Source organism: Leptodactylus fuscus, chromosome 9, assembly GCF_031893055.1.
Source record: "Leptodactylus fuscus isolate aLepFus1 chromosome 9, aLepFus1.hap2, whole genome shotgun sequence".
Lineage (NCBI taxonomy): Eukaryota > Metazoa > Chordata > Amphibia > Anura > Leptodactylidae > Leptodactylus > Leptodactylus fuscus.
Window position 1 is genome coordinate 2,594,906 of NC_134273.1, and position 19,704 is coordinate 2,614,609.

The 19,704-nt window shown below is 49.0% G+C and overlaps 3 protein-coding genes across 5 annotated transcripts; 2 read left to right on the forward strand and 1 right to left on the reverse strand.

Moving 5' to 3' along the window:
• Positions 1–35: 35 nt before the first annotated feature.
• TMEM69 (transmembrane protein 69) lies at positions 36–4,855 on the forward strand. 3 transcript variants are annotated; one of them, XM_075287725.1, is made up of 3 exons: positions 36–75; positions 273–321; positions 3,984–4,855. In XM_075287725.1, the coding sequence occupies exons 2-3, from the start codon at positions 274–276 to the stop codon at positions 4,845–4,847; spliced, it is 912 nt and encodes a 303-aa protein (XP_075143826.1). In that variant the 5' UTR covers positions 36–75; position 273; the 3' UTR covers positions 4,848–4,855. The 3 variants fall into 3 exon arrangements, with proteins under 3 accessions (XP_075143826.1, XP_075143825.1, XP_075143827.1); XM_075287724.1 differs by lacking the exon at positions 36–75 and having other exon boundaries at positions 107–321; XM_075287726.1 differs by lacking the exon at positions 36–75 and having other exon boundaries at positions 314–403.
• Positions 4,856–5,476: 621 nt separating this feature from the next.
• Positions 5,477–11,658, reverse strand: IPP (intracisternal A particle-promoted polypeptide). Its single transcript, XM_075287312.1, is given in 10 exon segments — positions 5,477–6,159; positions 6,334–6,554; positions 8,219–8,341; positions 8,426–8,453; positions 8,455–8,564; positions 8,840–9,007; positions 9,082–9,237; positions 9,317–9,748; positions 10,218–10,517; positions 11,640–11,658. Coding segments are annotated over 9 exon segments (1,740 nt in total). The 5' UTR covers positions 10,495–10,517; positions 11,640–11,658; the 3' UTR covers positions 5,477–5,934.
• Positions 11,659–11,754: 96 nt separating this feature from the next.
• Positions 11,755–18,471, forward strand: DPH2 (diphthamide biosynthesis 2). Its single transcript, XM_075287313.1, has 7 exons — positions 11,755–11,839; positions 12,299–12,469; positions 15,193–15,305; positions 15,737–15,957; positions 16,141–16,773; positions 16,977–17,168; positions 18,039–18,471. Exons 2-7 carry the CDS (start codon positions 12,311–12,313, stop codon positions 18,161–18,163), a joined length of 1,443 nt encoding a protein of 480 aa, XP_075143414.1. The 5' UTR covers positions 11,755–11,839; positions 12,299–12,310; the 3' UTR covers positions 18,164–18,471.
• The last annotated feature ends 1,233 nt before the right edge of the window (positions 18,472–19,704 follow it).

Below are 19,704 nucleotides of genomic sequence, written 5' to 3' on the forward strand. Positions count from 1 at the left end.
TGCTCACCGGAAGTAAAGCAGAACCACTTCCGGCTGGTGACCTTTCGCGGCAGTTCAGTAAAGCAGGTGGTGGAGGTAGGAAAGTGTAGAGGGTCATACCATTTATAATGAGGGGGAGCCATGGACTGACCTATAGGCCGTCCCATTAAAGGGGGAGTCAGGCTTGTGTGATGTCCCATCTCAGACCTATAGAGACCCCCCTAGAATGTGGGGGTGCTGGGGGCGGAGCTCTGTACAATATATGTAATAATAACCGCTTTCTCCTTTCTCAGGATGCTGCCGCTGCGTCTGGCCGGAAGGTGCGGGCCTGTGGTCTGGCAGGTATGACATCTGTAACAAACCCTCCGCTGTGTGAGCAGGACTAGGTCACCGTCAGAGGTTTGGGGCTCCATTGCTTGCTATGGTAACTAGGCCAGATGAGCTCTAATAATCCAGATTCCCACAGTAAGATTTATGTCTGGGACTATAGAGCGGGCCTGGTAGGGCGGTGAGGCCTCCCTTCTCCTGTATCGGGGGTACATTGCCATCCAAATCAGGATTTTATACGTATGCAGATTAGCTGAAAGGCCTTGGGGGTGTGGCTTGTCTAAACTTGCCCCCTAACTGCCAGCTCCGCCCCCAGAGGCTGAGGGACACCTCCCCCTATTGCCTAGATCAGGAGAGGACACGCCCCCTAGAGGGGGATCAGCTCATCTGCATAAGAATAAAACCCTGAAAGCCTTGGTATCCTGTACCACATACAGGATACCAAGGCTTTCTGAGAAGTATAGACTCCGCCCTCAAAGGGCCCATCCCTTTAAGTGACCACAAAATACAAGACAACACCAAACACAACTGACTAAATCTAGTGGATCTACAGACTAGATCACAAAGCTCGTAAACCCAAAGACTTCCCAGGTCTGCTAGGAGGCGGCCATTATTTCTCCCCCTCCCTAGTGCAGGTGGGGGGGGTACAATGTCTGGCCATTTCGGGTCAGTACCAACTGCTTGTTTGCCCAGCAGATTATATCATGTGATCTATAGGACCAGCAGATTATATCGTGTCATCTATAGGACCAGCAGATTATATCATGTCATCTATAGGACCAGCAGATTATATCATGTCATCTATAGGACCAGCAGATTATACCGTGTCATCTATAGGACCAGCAGATTATATCATGTCATCTATAGGACCAGCAGATTATATCATGTGATCTATAGGACCAGCAGATTATATCGTGTCATCTATAGGACCAGCAGATTATATTGTGTCATCTATAGGACCAGCAGATTATATTGTGTCATCTATAGGACCAGCAGATTATATCGTGTCATCTATAGGACCAGCAGATTATATTGTGTCCTCTATAGGACCAGCAGATTATATCATGTCATCTATAGGACCAGCAGATTATATCATGTCATCTATAGGACCAGCAGATTATATCATGTCATCTATAGGACCAGCAGATTATATCATGTCATCTATAGGACCAGCAGATTATATCATGTCATCTATAGGACCAGCAGATTATACCATGTGATCTATAGGACCAGCAGATTATACCATGTGATCTATAGGACCAGCAGATTATACCATGTGATCTATAGGACCAGCAGATTATACCATGTCATCTATAGGACCAGCAGATTATACCATGTCATCTATAGGACCAGCAGATTATATCATGTCATCTATAGGACCAGCAGATTATATCGTGTCATCTATAGGACCAGCAGATTATATCGTGTCATCTATAGGACCAGCAGATTATATCGTGTCATCTATAGGACCAGCAGATTATATCGTGTCATCTATAGGACCAGCAGATTATATCATGTCATCTATAGGACCAGCAGATTATATCGTGTCATCTATAGGACCAGCAGATTATATCGTGTCATCTATAGGACCAGCAGATTATATCATGTCATCTATAGGACCAGCAGATTATATTGTGTCATCTATAGGACCAGCAGATTATATCGTGTCATCTATAGGACCAGCAGATTATATCATGTCATCTATAGGACCAGCAGATTATATCATGTCATCTATAGGACCAGCAGATTATATCGTGTCATCTATAGGACCAGCAGATTATATTGTGTCATCTATAGGACCAGCAGATTATATTGTGTCATCTATAGGACCAGCAGATTATATTGTGTCATCTATAGGACCAGCAGATTATATCGTGTCATCTATAGGACCAGCAGATTATATCATGTCATCTATAGGACCAGCAGATTATATCATGTCATCTATAGGACCAGCAGATTATACCGTGTCATCTATAGGACCAGCAGATTATATTGTGTCATCTATAGGACCAGCAGATTATATCATGTCATCTATAGGACCAGCAGATTATATCGTGTCATCTATAGGACCAGCAGATTATATCGTGTCATCTATAGGACCAGCAGATTATACCGTGTCATCTATAGGACCAGCAGATTATATCATGTCATCTATAGGACCAGCAGATTATATTGTGTCATCTATAGGACCAGCAGATTATATCATGTCATCTATAGGACCAGCAGATTATATCGTGTCATCTATAGGACCAGCAGATTATATCATGTCATCTATAGGACCAGCAGATTATATTGTGTCATCTATAGGACCAGCAGATTATATTGTGTCATCTATAGGACCAGCAGATTATATCGTGTCATCTATAGGACCAGCAGATTATATCATGTCATCTATAGGACCAGCAGATTATATTGTGTCATCTATAGGACCAGCAGATTATATTGTGTCATCTATAGGACCAGCAGATTATATCATGTCCTCTATAGGACCAGCAGTATACTGTATACGATCAGTATGTGGGATATATACGCAGCACATTATAACCCAGAGAGTGAATCCCGCAGTTCAGTGACCGGCTTTGTGGTGAGTTTTGTCACATTGTTCTCTAGGACTAAAATCCAAGCGCGTCTTCTACGTTCAGCGCTCACGTGGCCGCTATACAGTGTACAGTACAGTCTGCCATGAGAACAGTGACCTGTCCTAAGGACAAGGCCGGGGAACCTATTACTGTGTAACTAGAGATGGCACCAAAGATGCCCCAACAGCCCAGAAAACCTTCTAGGCTAAAGCCTCACATTGTGCAAACCCAGGACTGGATTGAGCAGAAGGAAGGAGAATAAGAACAATAAGATCCTCCAAGATCTTTCCCCTTCCTTATGTAGCCATTCTTGGCTTTGGCACAAAAAAAATGCAACAAAATCTGCAACACTAAAAGCCTCCACCCCATGGGCACTTACCTCCAGTCCGGCCAATATCCAAGTTATCCAGGTCAGACTGTGACCAAGGCAAACTGTACAGAGCATTGACAAGGAATTGCATGAAGGCTAAGCCCCGCCCCGTGCACTGAGCCCCGCCCCTCCAGTTGGCTCTGTACATGCTGCTTTTTGTTGTGTATTGGAGATGTGAAGCCCCGCCCCACAGGCTAAGCCCCACCTCCTCCATTTAGCGCTGTACAGGGTGCCTTGTGCTGTGAAAGTGCATTGGAGATCTTAGACCCCCACCCCCAAACTAAGCCCCACCCCTTCCAAACCTCCTGTTTGAGTTCACACCGATTGCCCTGGCCAATGTGATGGTGACTGAGGAGCGGGCAGTAAGATTTGTAGCCAATCCTGGCTTTCAGGGTTGGGCGTCCCTTTAATAGAAACGATCAAGCAGGACAATTAAGGGTTCGCACAATTGTTGGGTGTCTGTTGTGATAGGGTCCATCCAAAATCCAGATGCCTATTATAATAGACACTGACTGATGTAAGCGTAAGGCTGGGTTCACACCTGCGCTGGATTCCATTCGGGGTTTCCGTTCCCAAATCCGTTTGAAGACCTCAGGACTTTTCTCTGCACGTTGTTCAGACGGAAACCCAGTGGGCCCCGTTACAGTCTAAATTCCGCTGTGTGACCCTAGCCATATAACACTTGTGTCACCCTGACTTGACACCCCCCCCTCCTTTTTTTATTCTAGTTTTGCAAGATGGCGGCACCAGAATACAGAATGAGGTCGCAGGTGGCGATGACCTGGAGGTCGTATAGGACGCAAGCCCCAATTACTGCCGCCCTCCCACCGCTGCAGCGCCCTATTACTGCCGCCCTCCCACCGCTGCAGCGCCCTATTACTGCCGCCCTCCCACCGCTGCAGCGCCCTATTACTGCCGCCCTCCCACCGCTGCAGCGCCCTATTACTGCCACCCTCCCACCGCTGCAGCGCCCTATTACTGCCGCCCTCCCGCCGCTGCAGCGCCCCTCTCCCCTCCTCCACTGTGGGGTCCACACCTCGAGTTCACTTCACAAGAGAAGAAGCAGCGCTGAAGACGACGAGGTCAGTCAGGCGCTGCAGAATTACGGCCAAGAGCTGAGAAAGACGCCGCGGCCGGCTGTGTACCTGAGCCTGGCCGGACTCCTCCCCGTGGTGGCCGCCCCCCTCACCATGACTTTTGGGGGTTATTATTACCCTGAGATGGCGTTTCTTCAACTTGCTGCCGCCAACTGCCTGCTGTCGTTCTATGGTGGGATTCGATGGGGTATTTCGGTTCCTGACAACAGCCCGCTGCGGCCGGACTCGCTGAACCTGGGCTTGGGCGCACTGCTTCCTCTCGTTGCATGGACTTCGTTACTTCTCTCGGACAATATAGGGGTGTCTGCGCTGATGCTGATTGGGGGGATGCTGATGGGGGTATTGGGGGGGGTTGGCCTGCTCCCACCTTACCCCTTTTGGCTCAGTTTCCTGAGAGCCGCCTCCTTCCTGGTCACCTTCATCTCCATCCTGGTCACTTTGTGGATTTCGGTTGTGTATCCAGAAAAATCATTGAAAAATCAAAGTGCAAAATAAAAACTGAGTCTTCAGGACGGTCGTGGTGCAGAAAACTATGTGGGCAGATCCTGACACCGGGGAAGGGGGGGATGGGTGTAAATTGTATAAAGATCAGACATTACAGGAGTCCCTGCAGACAAAACCTACAAAGTGTCAGCGATTGTCATTACAATCTGATCCATCCTGGCTTGTGCTCTAGTCACACCCACAGCTGCAACTATAATGCTAATGCCAGATATTTGCAAGCTATTCACCCCTGACAGCTTGAGGTGTCCTCCCTTGTTTGCCCATGTATATCCTGGATGTTACACTGCGACCCCCCACCCTCTTATTGCCATCCCATAATGCACTGCAAGTCTTTCTGCTCCACAGTGCCCAGTAGTGACACTACAACTCCCAGCATGCCCGCCACCAGACTCCAATCTATAGAAAATACAAGCAGAAAACATTAGCAGAATTTATATTACAACTGTCTGTGACTACAGTATAAACGTATCGGGGGAGGGGAGAATATTGTATTATTTTAATGCTCACACAAACCGTGCAGCGACAGCGTGAAAAAAAGTGGTTTATTATAAAAAATACTCAGTGACCACAAAACATCTAAGAATCTGACACTGCAGGTCCCCCTTACTTTACACTGCAGCTCTGCAAAGCTCTAGGAAGTCTCTGCAATGGAGCAAATGTACAGTATATAATGAGCTGTGCCAATATACATACAATACAGTCTATTACTATCTGTTATCAGCCATGTCAGGAGGTGAGGCCATGAGAAGTACTTTCTATCTCCAGAGCGGAGGTTCTTCTATATGGGACTGATCAGCCGCTCCTGCACTACTATAAGCTGCACACTTTCGGGTTAGCACCCAGTAGTCCTCCATGCTGACTGTTTCTCCTCACCACCAGTGGATTACCCAGCTGGCAGAACCCCGAGCCACTGGCATGTACCTGTCTGTGTGCACAGTGACTGCCAGGCAGAGCCCCCGTTACAGCGACACTAGTGTGCACACGGTTATAAACCACCAAGCTCCATCCTCAGCACCACTATCAGACATGGCTGCCGACGTCATCGGGCTGCACCCCCAGCCAGTACTGCAGCGTGTGGTTAGAGGACGGCCAGGCTGCCCTCACAGCGGCTTGTGATCATGCTGCCAATCTCCGTCCAGGAGTCAGTGTGCGGATTATAAACTTCCACAGAGTCAGAGGTCACAGGGGCTGAGAAGTTCTGTACGCTGGCTCTTCCCCCAGCAGCGTATAGGAGCCCGTTCACACTGATCACAGAGACACCGGCTCTGGGAATCCTCATCGCTGCCACCTCCACCCACTGCTCCTACAATGCCAGGAAAACAGAATGAGAATGAAGGTGAAGACAAGGACAGAGCAAACCTATTATCTGTCCTGATCGTTACAATGTGTCAGCCTGAAGGCTGGGCTGTTTAACTCCACTGGATAAAGTGTAACAAACCCCCAGCTGTGCACATCAGGGTCAGGAGCCAGAAATTACCTCCTCAAAAGAAAACCTCTCCACCGTGTTCAGGGCATCCTGGCGATCATTCCAGCCGCCCACCGCATACAAGCAGTCGTTTAAAGAGGCTACACCGAGGTACGCCCTGCGGGTCCCCATAGACGGCAACGATGTCCAGCGCTTGGCAATGGGATCAAATACTTCAGCCGAAGAAAGTTCTATCCCCTCGTGACTAATCCCCCCAACCACATAGATCAGACCTACAAGAGGAACCAGAGTACAGCGTCACAACAGAGTAGATGTCAGCTCTGAAGCTACAGAATGGTGAATGCAGCATCCGTACAGGATAAGTAATGTATGTACACAGTGACTGCACCAGCAGAATAGTGAGCGCAGCTCTGGAGTATAATACAGGATAAGTAATGTAATGTATGTACACAGTGACTGCACCAGCAGAATAGTGAGCGCAGCTCTGGAGTATAATACAGGATAAGTAATGTAATGTATGTACACAGTGACTGTACCAGCAGAATAGTGAGCGCAGCTCTGGAGTATAATACAGGATAAGTAATGTATGTACACAGTGACTGTACCAGCAGAATAGTGAGCGCAGCTCTGGAGTATAATACAGGATAAGTAATGTAATGTATGTACACAGTGACTGTACCAGCAGAATAGTGAGCGCAGCTCTGGAGTATAATACAGGATAAGTAATGTAATGTATGTACACAGTGACTGTCACAGCAGAATAGTGAGCGCAGCTCTGGAGTATAATACAGGATAAGTAATGTAATGTACGTACACAGTGACTGTACCAGCAGAATAGTGAGCGCTGCTCTGGAGTATAATACAGGATAAGTAATGTAATGTATGTACACAGTGACTGCACCAGCAGAATAGTGAGCGCAGCTCTGGAGTATAATACAGGATAAGTAATGTAATGTATGTACACAGTGACTGCACCAGCAGAATAGTGAGCGCAGCTCTGGAGTATAATACAGGATAAGTAATGTAATGTATGTACACAGTGACTGCACCAGCAGAATAGTGAGCGCAGCTCTGGAGTATAATACAGGATAAGTAATGTAATGTATGTACACAGTGACTGTACCAGCAGAGTAGTGAGCGCAGCTCTGGAGTATAATACAGGATAAGTAATGTATTGTATGTACACAGTGACTGTACCAGCAGAATAGTGAGCGCAGCTCTGGAGTATAATACAGGATAAGTAATGTATTGTATGTACACAGTGACTGTACCAGCAGAATAGTGAGCGCAGCTCTGGAGTATAATACAGGATAAGTAATGTAATGTATGTACACAGTGACTGCACCAGCAGAATAGTGAGCGCAGCTCTGGAGTATAATACAGGATAAGTAATGTAATGTATGTATACAGTGACTGTACCAGCAGAATAGTGAGTGCAGCTCTCGAGTATAATACAGGATAAGTAATGTAATGTATGTACACAGTGACTGCACCAGCAGGATAGTGAGCGCAGCTCTGGAGTATAATACAGGATAAGTAATGTAATGTATGTACACAGTGACTGCACCAGCAGAATAGTGAGCGCAGCTCTGGAGTATAATACAGGATAAGTAGTGTAATGTATGTACACAGTGACTGTACCAGCAGAATAGTGAGCGCAGCTCTGGAGTATAATACAGGATAGGTAATGTAATGTATGTACACAGTGACTGCACCAACAGAATAGTGAGTGCAGCTCTCGAGTATAATACAGGATAAGTAATGTAATGTATGTACACAGTGACTGCACCAGCAGAATAGTGAGCGCAGCTCTGGAGTATAATACAGGATAAGTAATGTAATGTATGTACACAGTGACTCCATTAGGGGGCAGTACTTTATTCCTTTAGTAATAGCAATAACATTACAATATGGATGAGATCTTTCTCCCGCTCACCTTGTCTCTCGCAGCAGGAGAAGTTGTACCTGGGCACAGACATTTGCCCCACTATCTGCCAGGCGTTGTCCTCCGGCGAATATCGCTCAATGCCATTTCCGATCTCTGCCCCCACCCACCCTCCTGTAATGACAGACGACATTTCTATCATCCTCCGGTTGTGACACAAGTTCAGTATTTAGTTATTATTTACGGAGCAGCGCTCACCCATTGCGTAGATGGCGCCGTGGCAGGGAACACACCCCTAGACCACAACGTGGCTGATTCATGGAAGGAATGGCTGTCCACTGTTTACTGACAGGGTCATAGCACTCCACACAGTCAAAGATCATTGAGTCCTTTTCCCCTTGAGAGGAGAAGAGCGTTACTTTACAGGGTAAAACACAAGATGTCACCTCTACAGGAGCCCGAGACAGAATTGCCCAGCACTGTGCCCACCACAAGCCCATCTGTCTGTGAAAGTGTCAGTCTTCACTGAGCCTCTAGCATTATGTTCATGAATCCAGAGGCCATCATCAATGTCTAGTAAATTGTGTAGATTATTAGAGGAACCTGGAGAGCAGCGTTACCTAACCACTTATGATGGAGAGTGACAATATTTTGGGAGGTGTGGAGCCGTACCTCCAACCACGTAGATCTTTCCCTCCAGGACAGCCACGCTCATCCCGCTCCGTGCCTGGTGCAGGGAGGACACTGTGCTCCAGTACTGACTGAACGTATCGAACCTCTCCACGCAGCTCAGCGCTCTGCTGTCGCTCCACCGTCCACCCTGCAGGCGGGTGTATCCCCCTGTACGGAGGAAGGTCAGAGGTCACAGTATTCAGGTCTCCAGTGTAACCCCTCCCCCTTCATGTTAGGCTTACCTATAGCATACAGAAATTTGCGCGCTTTCCTGCGGGGTCGGACACGTGAGGTCTGGAGGAAGCTGCAAAGCTTCTTATCTTTAGGAGACAGGTTGGGTTCACAATACTCTCTCAGAAGTGTCTGTAGCGCCACCCGCAGGCTGAAATCTGTGACTTCTGTAAGAATAAAGAGACCCAGACTGAGAACTAGCGGCGGCTCCGGTCTGAGGATGCAGTGAGTGGCGATTGTACTTACCTTCGATATTTTTCTGAAGTCGCTGCGGAGGAAGCAGAGAGAAGCGCACGGGCTCCAGGACCTCCACCACGTGTCTCTTCCGTGTCGCGGTGTCTTTCTGGAGCCAGGACATGGCGGCGGCGAACACCTGATGCTCGTCTTCAATGCACAGCTCCTCACTGCGCAGGAGGCGGATCAGCTGCTCCTTGGTCAGCGCCAGGAATTCATCCCCCTGTTGCACTTCCGGGAAATGGGTGTGGATGTAGGTCTCGGTGAATTCTAGCAGGGGCTGACAGGCCAGCTGCTCCGAGAACTGGAAGAAGCCGATGCAATTCCCAGGCTCTATCTGTTCCTTTAAGTAATCGCAGCACAGCGCCACCACGTGGTTCAGCTGCAGCATGTCGGCCGCCGTCATCAGGTCCTGAACATTGTCTGGACTAATAAGGACTGAGCCTGGGACCGAGAACAGACAAGGACATCGCAGGAACAGTCAGTATAAGCCTCTTCTGTTCCTGGGAGAGCTGGGTGAAGACCAATATGGCTGCCGACTACCCAGATGATTTACATGCCTGCACATTTATGGCGTCATTGCAGGCTGTGAGACAACCACACGGGAACCTTTGCGGCAGCCATACTGGTTGTCACCCATCTTTTCCAGAGGCAGATGTAGTTATTATTGCAGAGGAGGAAGAGAAGTGTTGTCACCTAACTTTCCAAGGACAGGAGATGACTAGAAATGGTTGAACACAGATTCTAGGAAGGAAATTCTCAGTCGTGTGCAGATGTAGCAGAGCTGACTTTGTAATTCTACATATTCTATGTCCTTATCCACAAAGTGCTCTGACACGGCACACTCAGCTCTGCTACACCTGCACAGCACTGCACGTTCTTGGCACTAGAGATGGTTTTATGATCCACTTACCAGAATATATATAATCCAGCAGGAGCTGAAAGATGGCGGGCGACACCTCCTGGATCTGCACCACGTCACCGGATGACTCCTTCATACCACCGGACAGCAGGGCAGCAAAGTAAGGACTGCTCGCCGCCAGCACCAGCTTGTGCACCCCAAAAACCGCCTGACCGATGTGGACGTGCAGGTCGCAGAACTCCATCTGCTGCCTCATCTTACTCATCTGCTGCAGCACCATCTGTGCGTGCTTCTCCACCGAGCGCAGCGAGCCGGCGGCGGCGTCCATGACTGCGGCACAACCAGAGCGACCTGAAAAACGTAAAGAGCAGCTATGAACAGGCGAGTCTGGGGGTGCACAAGTCCCATGAGCGCGTCTCCCTCCAGTCATGTGTTAAGATCAGAAATATAGCGGAAGAGAAAATAATAAAATACCCCCCCCCCCCCCCTCCCCATATACTGACGTATGGCGGCCACACGGGAACGCACCGAGGCGCAGGTTACAGGACGGCATTAACCCTGTGATCACCACTACATGTAACCTGCCCTGTACAGTGACCACAGGCACCACAACTATCAGGATACAACTGGGGGGACATTACAGGGGGGTGCAGGGAAGATGCACAGAGCACAAGGGTCAGACTGCGGGGGTTACAGGATATGGGGGGTGATACAATATATAACAGATGTCGGGGAATTGGGGGGGGGGGGGGGGTTTACAATATACTAGAGATATCGGGGTGTCCTGGGGGTAATATAATGTGTGACAGATGTCAGGGTGTCCTGGGGGGGGTGATACAATGTTCCACAGTTGTCAGGGTATGGGGGGGGTGATACATTATATGACACTTGTCAGGGTGTCCTGGGAATGGAGGGGTGATACAATATACGACAGTTATCGGGGTGTCCTGGGGTTGATATAATGTGTGACAGATGTCTGAGTGTCCTGGGGGGTGATACAATATATGACAGATGTCGGTGAATTGGGGGGGTATACAATATACTAGAGATATCGGGGTGTCCTGGGGGGTAATATAATGTTCCCCAGTTGTCAGTGTATGGGGGGGGTGATACATTATATGACACTTGTCAGGGTGTCCTGGGAATGGAGGGGTGATACAATATGCTAGAGATATCGGGGGTGTCCTGGGGTTGATATAATGTGTGACAGATGTCGGGGTGTCCTGGGGGGGATGATACCATGTATGACAGATGTCGGTGAATTGGGGGGGGTATACAATATACTAGAGATATCGGGGTGTCCTGGGGGGTAATATAATGTTCCCCAGTTGTCAGGGTATGGGGGGGGGGGGGGGGGTGATACATTATATGACACTTGTCGGGGAATGAGGGGTGATACAATATGCTAGAGATATCGGGGTGTCCTGGGGTTGATATAATGTGTGACAGTTGTCGGGGGGCCGATACAATCACCTTCTCCGTTCAGCTCTTCATTCAGTCAGCTCTGTTGTGATGACGTCATGACGCTTACGTCCTATCTGTAATCCGGCCAGTGCGGGCGGCCATGTTGGAGGTGGCGCGGAGGGTTCCGGGGCTCCATGTGTTCTCTGCGCTGCTTACAGTGTGTCTGGTGCCTGTAGTACTGCGCTGAGCTCCGGACCTCGGGCACACAGGTAAGTCACAGTCACATATACGGCTGTTAGTCAGGATAGCACTGTCACATACAGCATGTCCTCAGCTAATATCATCCTGCCGAACTCCTGAAATCCTCTGTACTGCTGGGGACCCTGCTCCTCCACTATGTAACTCTGTGACCTCCTCTATAAGATCAGCACACTGCTCTCCTGAAATCCTCTGTACTGCTGGGGACCCTGCTCCTCCACTATGTAACTCTGTGACCTCCTCTATAAGATCAGCACACTGCTCTCCTGAAATCCTCTGTACTGCTGGGGACCCTGCTCCTCCACTATGTAACTCTGTGACCTCCTCTATAAGATCAGCACACTGCTCTCCTGAAATCCTCTGTACTGCTGGGGACCCTGCTCCTCCACTATATAACTCTGTGACCTCCTCTATAAGATCAAAACACTCCTCTCCTGAAATCCTCTGTGCTGCTGTTCTCTGTCCTGCAGGTCCTGGCGGTGATGGCGGCCGCTCTGTTCAGCAGTGATGGGGCAGACGTCATCCAGCGGGTGTTGAGTCCCCCGGAGCTGAGTGATTTGGCGTTGGCTGACGCGGCGCTGGACGACGTTTACGACATTCAGAGGACTGTTGATTTCCTTAAGGAAAAGGCGGCAAAGAAGGTGAGAGATGAGGCTGCGGTCCGATAGTCCGGCCCCGTACTACAGTGAGGTATTATATAGATATATATATATATTATGCTCCTCCCCCTCTATGGATACTTTGTAGCATCTCATTGTGGGAGGAGCCAATATTCAGGTCAATGATGACATCATCAGTCCATACTATTCGGTGTCCGCAGACTACCCACCTTATTCTATACATTGTAGCGGTTCCCCGTCGCCATGGTTACAGTATAATCAGTGAGTGGTAAGATTGTCCCAATCACACAGCTGAGGGTCTGTTACAATGTATCAGTGTGAACAAGGCTCTAATATACACACAGCAACATGGAGCTTTCTCCAGTCCTGGACTGCTGCCATAGCTCTCGTCTCTGCTGGTACATTGTCACAAACCCTCAGCAGACAAAGTAACAGCCCCGGCACTGACAGCAGGCGAGGGCCTGAATCCTGTCACTGTAAAGAGGAACCGAGCGGTCGGACAACCTGCGAGGCCTGGACGGACTTGTGTCATTCATACAATCTGTAATAACTTTATTAGCACATTGTGTCTCCTTCCTGTGACATCCCCCCCCCCCCCCCCCCGTCCCCTGAGATCTGTTCCGGCCTCTCACTGATGTTACTTATAGAATCTATACAGTATATAGGAGGATCCAGGGGGTCTGATCTGCCCAGCGAGGAGGGGGCCGTGTAATATACTATAAGAGAATCTCCTCTATGTGCATTGTATAATGTCTGAGCTATAACTGTATGTAGTGACCCCCCCCCTCCATTCTCTATATATTACACAGCCCCCTCCTCCATACACAGTGTATATCCTATTAATATTATAAATGTGAAAGTTTGTGAGTTTGTGGGTTTGTGAGTTTGGATGTTTGCATGTTCGGATGTTTGTTCCTCAATCACGGAAAAACCGCTCCACCGATTTGGCTGAAATTTTCCACAAACATAGTCATTACACCCGATTAAACAATAGGCTACTTTTCGTCACAATAGCGCACATACGTTTGTGCCAGGACCTCCACAAAACCCAAACTCACACCACCATCTCTGCAATCTCACACACTTTGGACCATAGCAAGCCACAAAATTCATATTACCGTCTACAGCCTCGCCCCTAACCCCACACAATCTCATATACATATACTTTACCACTTTGCCCCTCACCTTAACGATACTCCAGGAGGTTCTCTTTAACGCTCCGGAGCAGCCATATTTGCCGACCCCCACCGCTCTGACAATCCGCGACACCGCCCACCCATGTCAATACTCCTAGGCGGTCTAATAAATGCAAAAATAAAAGTTTAAAAAAAGTAAAAAAAAATATAAAATAAATAAATAAAAAGGATTAAAAATTCAAATCACCCCCCCCCCTTTCCCTAGAACACATATAAAAGTAGTTAAAAACTGTGAAACACATACATGTTAGGTATCCGCACGTCCTAAATCGGCCACTCTACAAAGTTATACAAATATTTTTCCTGTTCGGTAAACGCCGTAGCGGGAAAAATGGTCAAAAGTGCCAAACCGCCGTTTTTTTCACTGTTTTGATTCTGCTAAAAATTTGAATAAAAAGTGATCAAAGCAATAACATTTCCCGAAAATGGTAGAACTACAAAGTACACCTGGTCCCGCAAAAAAAAGACGCCCTATACATCCCTGTACACGCACGTATAAAAAAGTTACCGCTGTTGGAATATGGCGACTTTTCAAAAACTAATTTTTTAACACAGTTTTGGATTTTTTTTAAGGGGTCAAAATGTAAATAAAACCATATAAATTTGGTCTCCCCGGAATCGTAACGAAGCACAGAATACAGGGGACATGTCATTTTGGTTGCACAGTGAACGCCGTAAAACCAAAGCCCGTAAGAAAGTCGCAGAAATGCATTTTTTCTTCAAATCCACCCCATTCTGAATTTTTCCCTGCTTCCCAGTACATTATATAGAATAAATAATGGCGGCATCATGAAGAAAAATTTGTCCCAGGAAAAATTAAGACCTCATATGACTCTGGGAGCGGAGAAATAAAAAAGTTATGGGGTTTAGAAGGAGGGGAGTCAAAAACGAAAATCAAAAAATGCCATCGGCGTGAAAGGGTTAACTTCAAATACTTCTGTCCCAAAGTCACTATGTACAGTATATACCAACACCGTATATATAGCAGCTCAAATACAAAGTAACTGCAACACAAAACTCTCACATATTCTCAGAATTACAGCAACAACAAGATACAAAGTTACATTTCATATCCCATCCCTTATACACAGTACGGAAACCTTACCCACACCTGTATATACCCACTGCTACAATCACCGCAGACTAAGTCGCGGGTACCAGCTAGTAGATTATATAAGAAGAGAATCTGCTCTATGTACATTGTATAATGTCTGAGCTATAACTGTAGGTAGTGACCCCCCCCCCCCCAATTCTCTATATATTACACAGCCCCCTCCTCCATACACAGTGTATATAGATGAGCTGCTCAGATCACTGCATTATCCTTATATACTGTATAGATTCTATACGTAACATCAGTGAGAGGCAGGAACAGATCTCAGGGGACGGGAGGAGAGATGTCACAGGGAGGAGACAAAATGTGCTAATAAAGTTATGACAAATTGTATCAATGACACAAAAATTGCCAGAAATCACAAGTTGTCGCAACGTTCGGTTACATCTATCCTGACTCTGGAGTTTCCCTGTAATTCTGCTCTCCCTCTCCAGGTGGCGCTGCAGTTCCCGGACAATCTCCTTGCCTGCTCCATCACCATAGCCAGGAGACTTGAGGAGGCCACCGGAGCCAAGACCTACATCCTGGGGGACACGTCGTACGGCAGGTGAGGGGGGGGGGGGGCGCCATGCCATGCCATGCCAGGGGTCGACAATCTGCAGGACTACAAGTCCCATCATGTATGGAACTCCCATATAACTGAATGGAGCATGCTGGGAATTGGAGTTTCATAAATCATCTCTTTCTAACCAATTTGGCCGTCTGTTCACCTTTCTCAGGGGTTGTCACCCAGCTTTCCTGAAGTCCTGAACAGCTTCATTGTATTGAAACGTCACCCCAACCCTCATACCAATGTGTGTTTTTGCCACTCAGGACTGTGAGAAAGCAGAGTGACGACTTTATAAAGTGTGCCCCCCACCCCGTACTCCTGGGCTTTGTGCGCAGTTATGGCGGTCTGTCTGTCTCGTTTTCACCCAGCTTTCCCAGGTACTGATATACCTATAAGCTATAGCATGTCCCTCTTCTTGCCTCCGGCAGCTGCTGTGTGGACGAGGTGGCGGCAGAACACGTCGGAGCTGATGCTTTGGTACATTATGGTTGGGCCTGTCTGAGCCCGTGTCGCCGGCTGCCTGTCACATACGTGTTTGGACGTAAAGCCGTGAGCGCCGATCTCTGCACAGAGGCTTTCCGGAACCTGTTCCCTGAGCGAGACGCTGTGGTCGTGGTTTTCAGTGACGTTGTGTATGATTATATTTTAGGTATGTTTGTGCCCCATCCCCCTTAGACTCCAGAGTCATGTGACTGTAACGCCACAGTCTGTACAAGAGTTACTGATGCTATACCTCCTGCCATCTCCAGGTGTCGCCATTGTCTATGCTATTTGTAAGATCCGCGGCTTTGTAGCTTTCGGTGCCCTGACCGCACTGCTCTTCTGTCCGCAGGTGACCTGGAAACCCGCTTGTCGGCTGCTTATCCCCGTGTTGTCTTTTGTAAGCTGTGCTGGCTGGAGGTGGCGCCCGCTGCTGGTGAGGTCTATAAGTTTGGCAGGAAGTTCTCCCCTGACCTGAGCCTCTGGCCAGACGGCTACAGCATCTTCTACGTGGGGGGTGAAGGCGCGACACTCAGTAACCTCCTGCTGACTTGGCCGCGCTGCACCTTCTACAGCTTCAACCCAGCGACCAATGAGTCCCGGAGGGAGGGCGTCCATGTCAACCGCGCACTCATGAAGCGCTTCTACCTGATTGAGAAGGCGCGGGATGCCCAGGTAGTGGGTATCCTGGTGGGCACCCTAGGGGTCTCGGACTATCTCTCTGCTCTGTCGCACCTGAAGAGCCTCATCCATCGGGCCGGGAAGAAGAGTTACCTGCTGTCCATGGGGAAGCTGAACCCCGCCAAGCTCGCCAACTTCCCTGAGATCGACATCTTTGTGCTGGTGGCCTGTCCTGAAAACTCGCTGCTGGACTCTTCAGATTTCTACCGTCCAATCATCACCCCCGATGAGATGGAGGTGGCCTGTAACCCGGCGCGGGAGTGGGGTGGCCAGTGCATCACTGACTTCCGGGAACTACTTCCAGGTAAGTAGAGTTAAAGGGGCTGCAGGGGGCGCTAAAGGGGGTAGGGCAATTCCCTAATCTCATGTGCTCACACTCCTGAGACTCCAATAGACGGTGCGGTCAGGCCGGAGTCACAGGTCCTCACTGCAGTGTAAAGCACAAGGGTGGAACAAGGTGCAGCTGTGTATGTTACACCATGTCCTTCCTGTCTGATGACATCATAGGCGGTCCTGCTCATGTGACGTTCCCAGAGATTAACCCTGAAGATGCCGAACGGACAGATGTCTCCTTGATCACAGGGGAGCTGAGGTCTCTCCGATTCTCATCGGCGGTGGAGGAAACCTCAGAGGAGGCGCCAAGTATGACCCTGGTACAAAGGAACAGCAACACCACTGTGGCAGAGCTCGGAGCGGCAGGTAAGGGGCGGCCATCTTAATAATATCGTGTGATTAGAGGGGAAAGAATTCACTGTAAATGCAGATTGTGTTGTGACTCTCCCCTGTGAATGGAGAAGAAATTCCACTATGGCCTCCCTATACATAGCCTTATAATCCTGAATTACATCATATCTTATACTACAGTCAGATTCCAGAGCTGCATACGTGGTTTTATAGTTTCATCATGTCTTTTACTCTAGTCAGATTCAAAGCTGCTCTTACTTATAGTCAGGACCTATAAGTACCGGGGTGCGCTCCCCAATAATAAGCTGGACCGGGCCGATCACCTGGCACAGTAAGGGCCACACTAGGCTCTACCTGCTCAGGAGGCCGAGGGTCCAGGGGCCACTCCTTAGGGGCTGTGGGGTCCAGGGGACACTTCTTAGGGCTTTTCCATCTTCTCTGGAGTGGCCTGCTGGGGGCGCTGTATACCAGCCAGGGATAGGAATAGACTTGTCAGGCTGCTTAGAAGGGCCGGCTCTGTCCTGGGGGGCCCCTGGGCCCAGTACAGGTGGGGGGTGACAGAAGGACACTGTCCGTGGTGACCTCCATGCTGGAGAACATCTCCCACCCCATGTATGAGACGTGATAGCACCGGGCAGTCCTGTCAGTGACCGACTGCTGCACCCCAAGTGTGAGAAGGAGCTATCGGAGATCCTTGCTCCCTGCTGTGGAACGTTACTCGCTCTACATAAACGTTGCTTGAATATTGGCGAATAAATTGACGGTTCGTACACCACACGCACAGCTTACATTGTGCCCCTGGAATCCCCTCATGCTGTATTGTATTGTGGGACATGTAGTTCTTCCTGCCCCGCTGCCTCTGACCTCTTCCATTTTCTCCTGCAGCCTTCTTCTTGTCTTCCCGGAGCTGGCAGGGACTGGACAAGGCTTTGGGTGAGACGCCGGTGGTGAAGGCCGTGGAGGGACGCAGAGGGATCGCTATAGCGTATGAGGATGAAGTGAGCAGCTGATGGCGAGATCTCCTGTGACTGGCGCCCCCTGGTGCATGGACTGTAGGTGACTCTTCGCAGTAGATGGTGCTGTCCCGGAGCTGCTGCCATGTTTGAGGAGGTGTTATCGGTCACACATGGCGGTCGGTCATCTGGCTGTGTCCTGATTGTAGTGACCTCACTGACTAGCCGGGTGATGAGGCTCAGCTGCAGGGACTACTCGCTCATCATTCTTCGGGTGGCGCTGTGCACTTCTAGGCTGCTGGATCCAGTGAAATCGGCGCAGGTTTCTAGGCCACTGGTTTTATCCGATTTCCACCCAAATCACCCGCCCCACCCCCATCACTGGGATGTCTAATGTAAATAAAATATCATTGTACATAAAATCCTCAGTCTTTCTAATATTTTTCTTTCTTTCATGACCGGGGACAGCCAGAGACCTGCAGAGTGTTACAATGTATCAGTCTGAACCATAGAGGGTTATAGGTCAGCTCCACTGATACATTGTAACAAACCCACAGCTGCGTCCTGAATGCTGGGACAAAGTGAGGGCAATCACTGACCGCCCCACTGGACAGGCGGCCATGTTTACTCCCCTGGGTGTTTCTTCACAGTAGGGGGCGCTGTCCCTGAGCCATGGACCTGTTCACCATTTCCTGAACGCTCCAGCTGGTGATCTGCCTGAAACAAGAAGGTGAGCGGCTCCATGACTTGTATTAGAGGATAGTCGATGTTTCCTTAAAGCAGCAGTTGTGATTGTTTTGCTGTCATACATCATTTGGCCACCCAGGGGCGACGTGGCTGCAGTTTTATTTATGAAGACCTCAAGCTGAACTGAATCGGCGGCGTTGGCATCGATAGTCAGGAGTCAGTGCCAGGCGGATATACAAAGAAGAAAATGTGTGCAGCGACAGGCGTCTGAGAGCTGCGCGGCCCCTGGCACGGCTGCACGATGTGACTAATGGCAGGCGCTGCGCTCCGTGCCTACGAGACATGATTGGAGCCGCAGCCGCCGGGAACGCCAGAAAACAACGTCACTTAGCAGCGATTTCTGCAGATAAATGGAGGGAAGAAAATGAAAGACAATTTATCATTACATTTAAATCAGTGGCGAAGCATCTGCAGGAGTCAACGGCACGTGGCCGGGGGAGGGGGCGCCGTGTCTGCGCATTCGGAGCGGGGGGTGACGGCTCCCATCTGATGACTTAAGAGATGGTTTTGTTTGTGGGTTTTTTCATGTTTTGTGCAGAGAAGAAGGAAAATTAAATTATTGCGACATTCAGAACAAAGATTCTGCGGCTTTTACCTAAAAAATCTGTCTTAGGTCTTCCATATCATACAAAATGCTGACTGAAACTCGCCAAACATCAGATCTCTGCTTGCTGTCAGTGAATGTCAGTCTGCAGGGCTTGTGGCAGCAGGTCAGGGCGGGTTATGGGTTATATAGGGCCGCACTGAGCCATACAGCTGTGTTAACAGGTCTGGGCTTAGCTATCAGTGGTGCGGTGTAATATCACTAGCTATCATTGTAGCGGTATAATAACAGCTGTCAATGATGCAGT

Bases quoted from the DNA above. Each gene is read 5' to 3' on its own strand.
- DPH2 (XM_075287313.1), top strand. From the start codon at position 12,311: ATGGCGGCCGCTCTGTTCAGCAGTGATGGGGCAGACGTCATCCAGCGG. The intron at 12,470-15,192 runs GTGAGAGATGAG...CTCCCTCTCCAG, and splicing joins AGGAAAAGGCGGCAAAGAAG to GTGGCGCTGCAGTTCCCGGA. The intron at 17,169-18,038 runs GTAAGGGGCGGC...TTTCTCCTGCAG, and splicing joins GGCAGAGCTCGGAGCGGCAG to CCTTCTTCTTGTCTTCCCGG.
- TMEM69 (XM_075287725.1), top strand. From the start codon at position 274: ATGCTGCCGCTGCGTCTGGCCGGAAGGTGCGGGCCTGTGGTCTGGCAG. The intron at 322-3,983 runs GTATGACATCTG...TTTTTATTCTAG, and splicing joins GCGGGCCTGTGGTCTGGCAG to TTTTGCAAGATGGCGGCACC.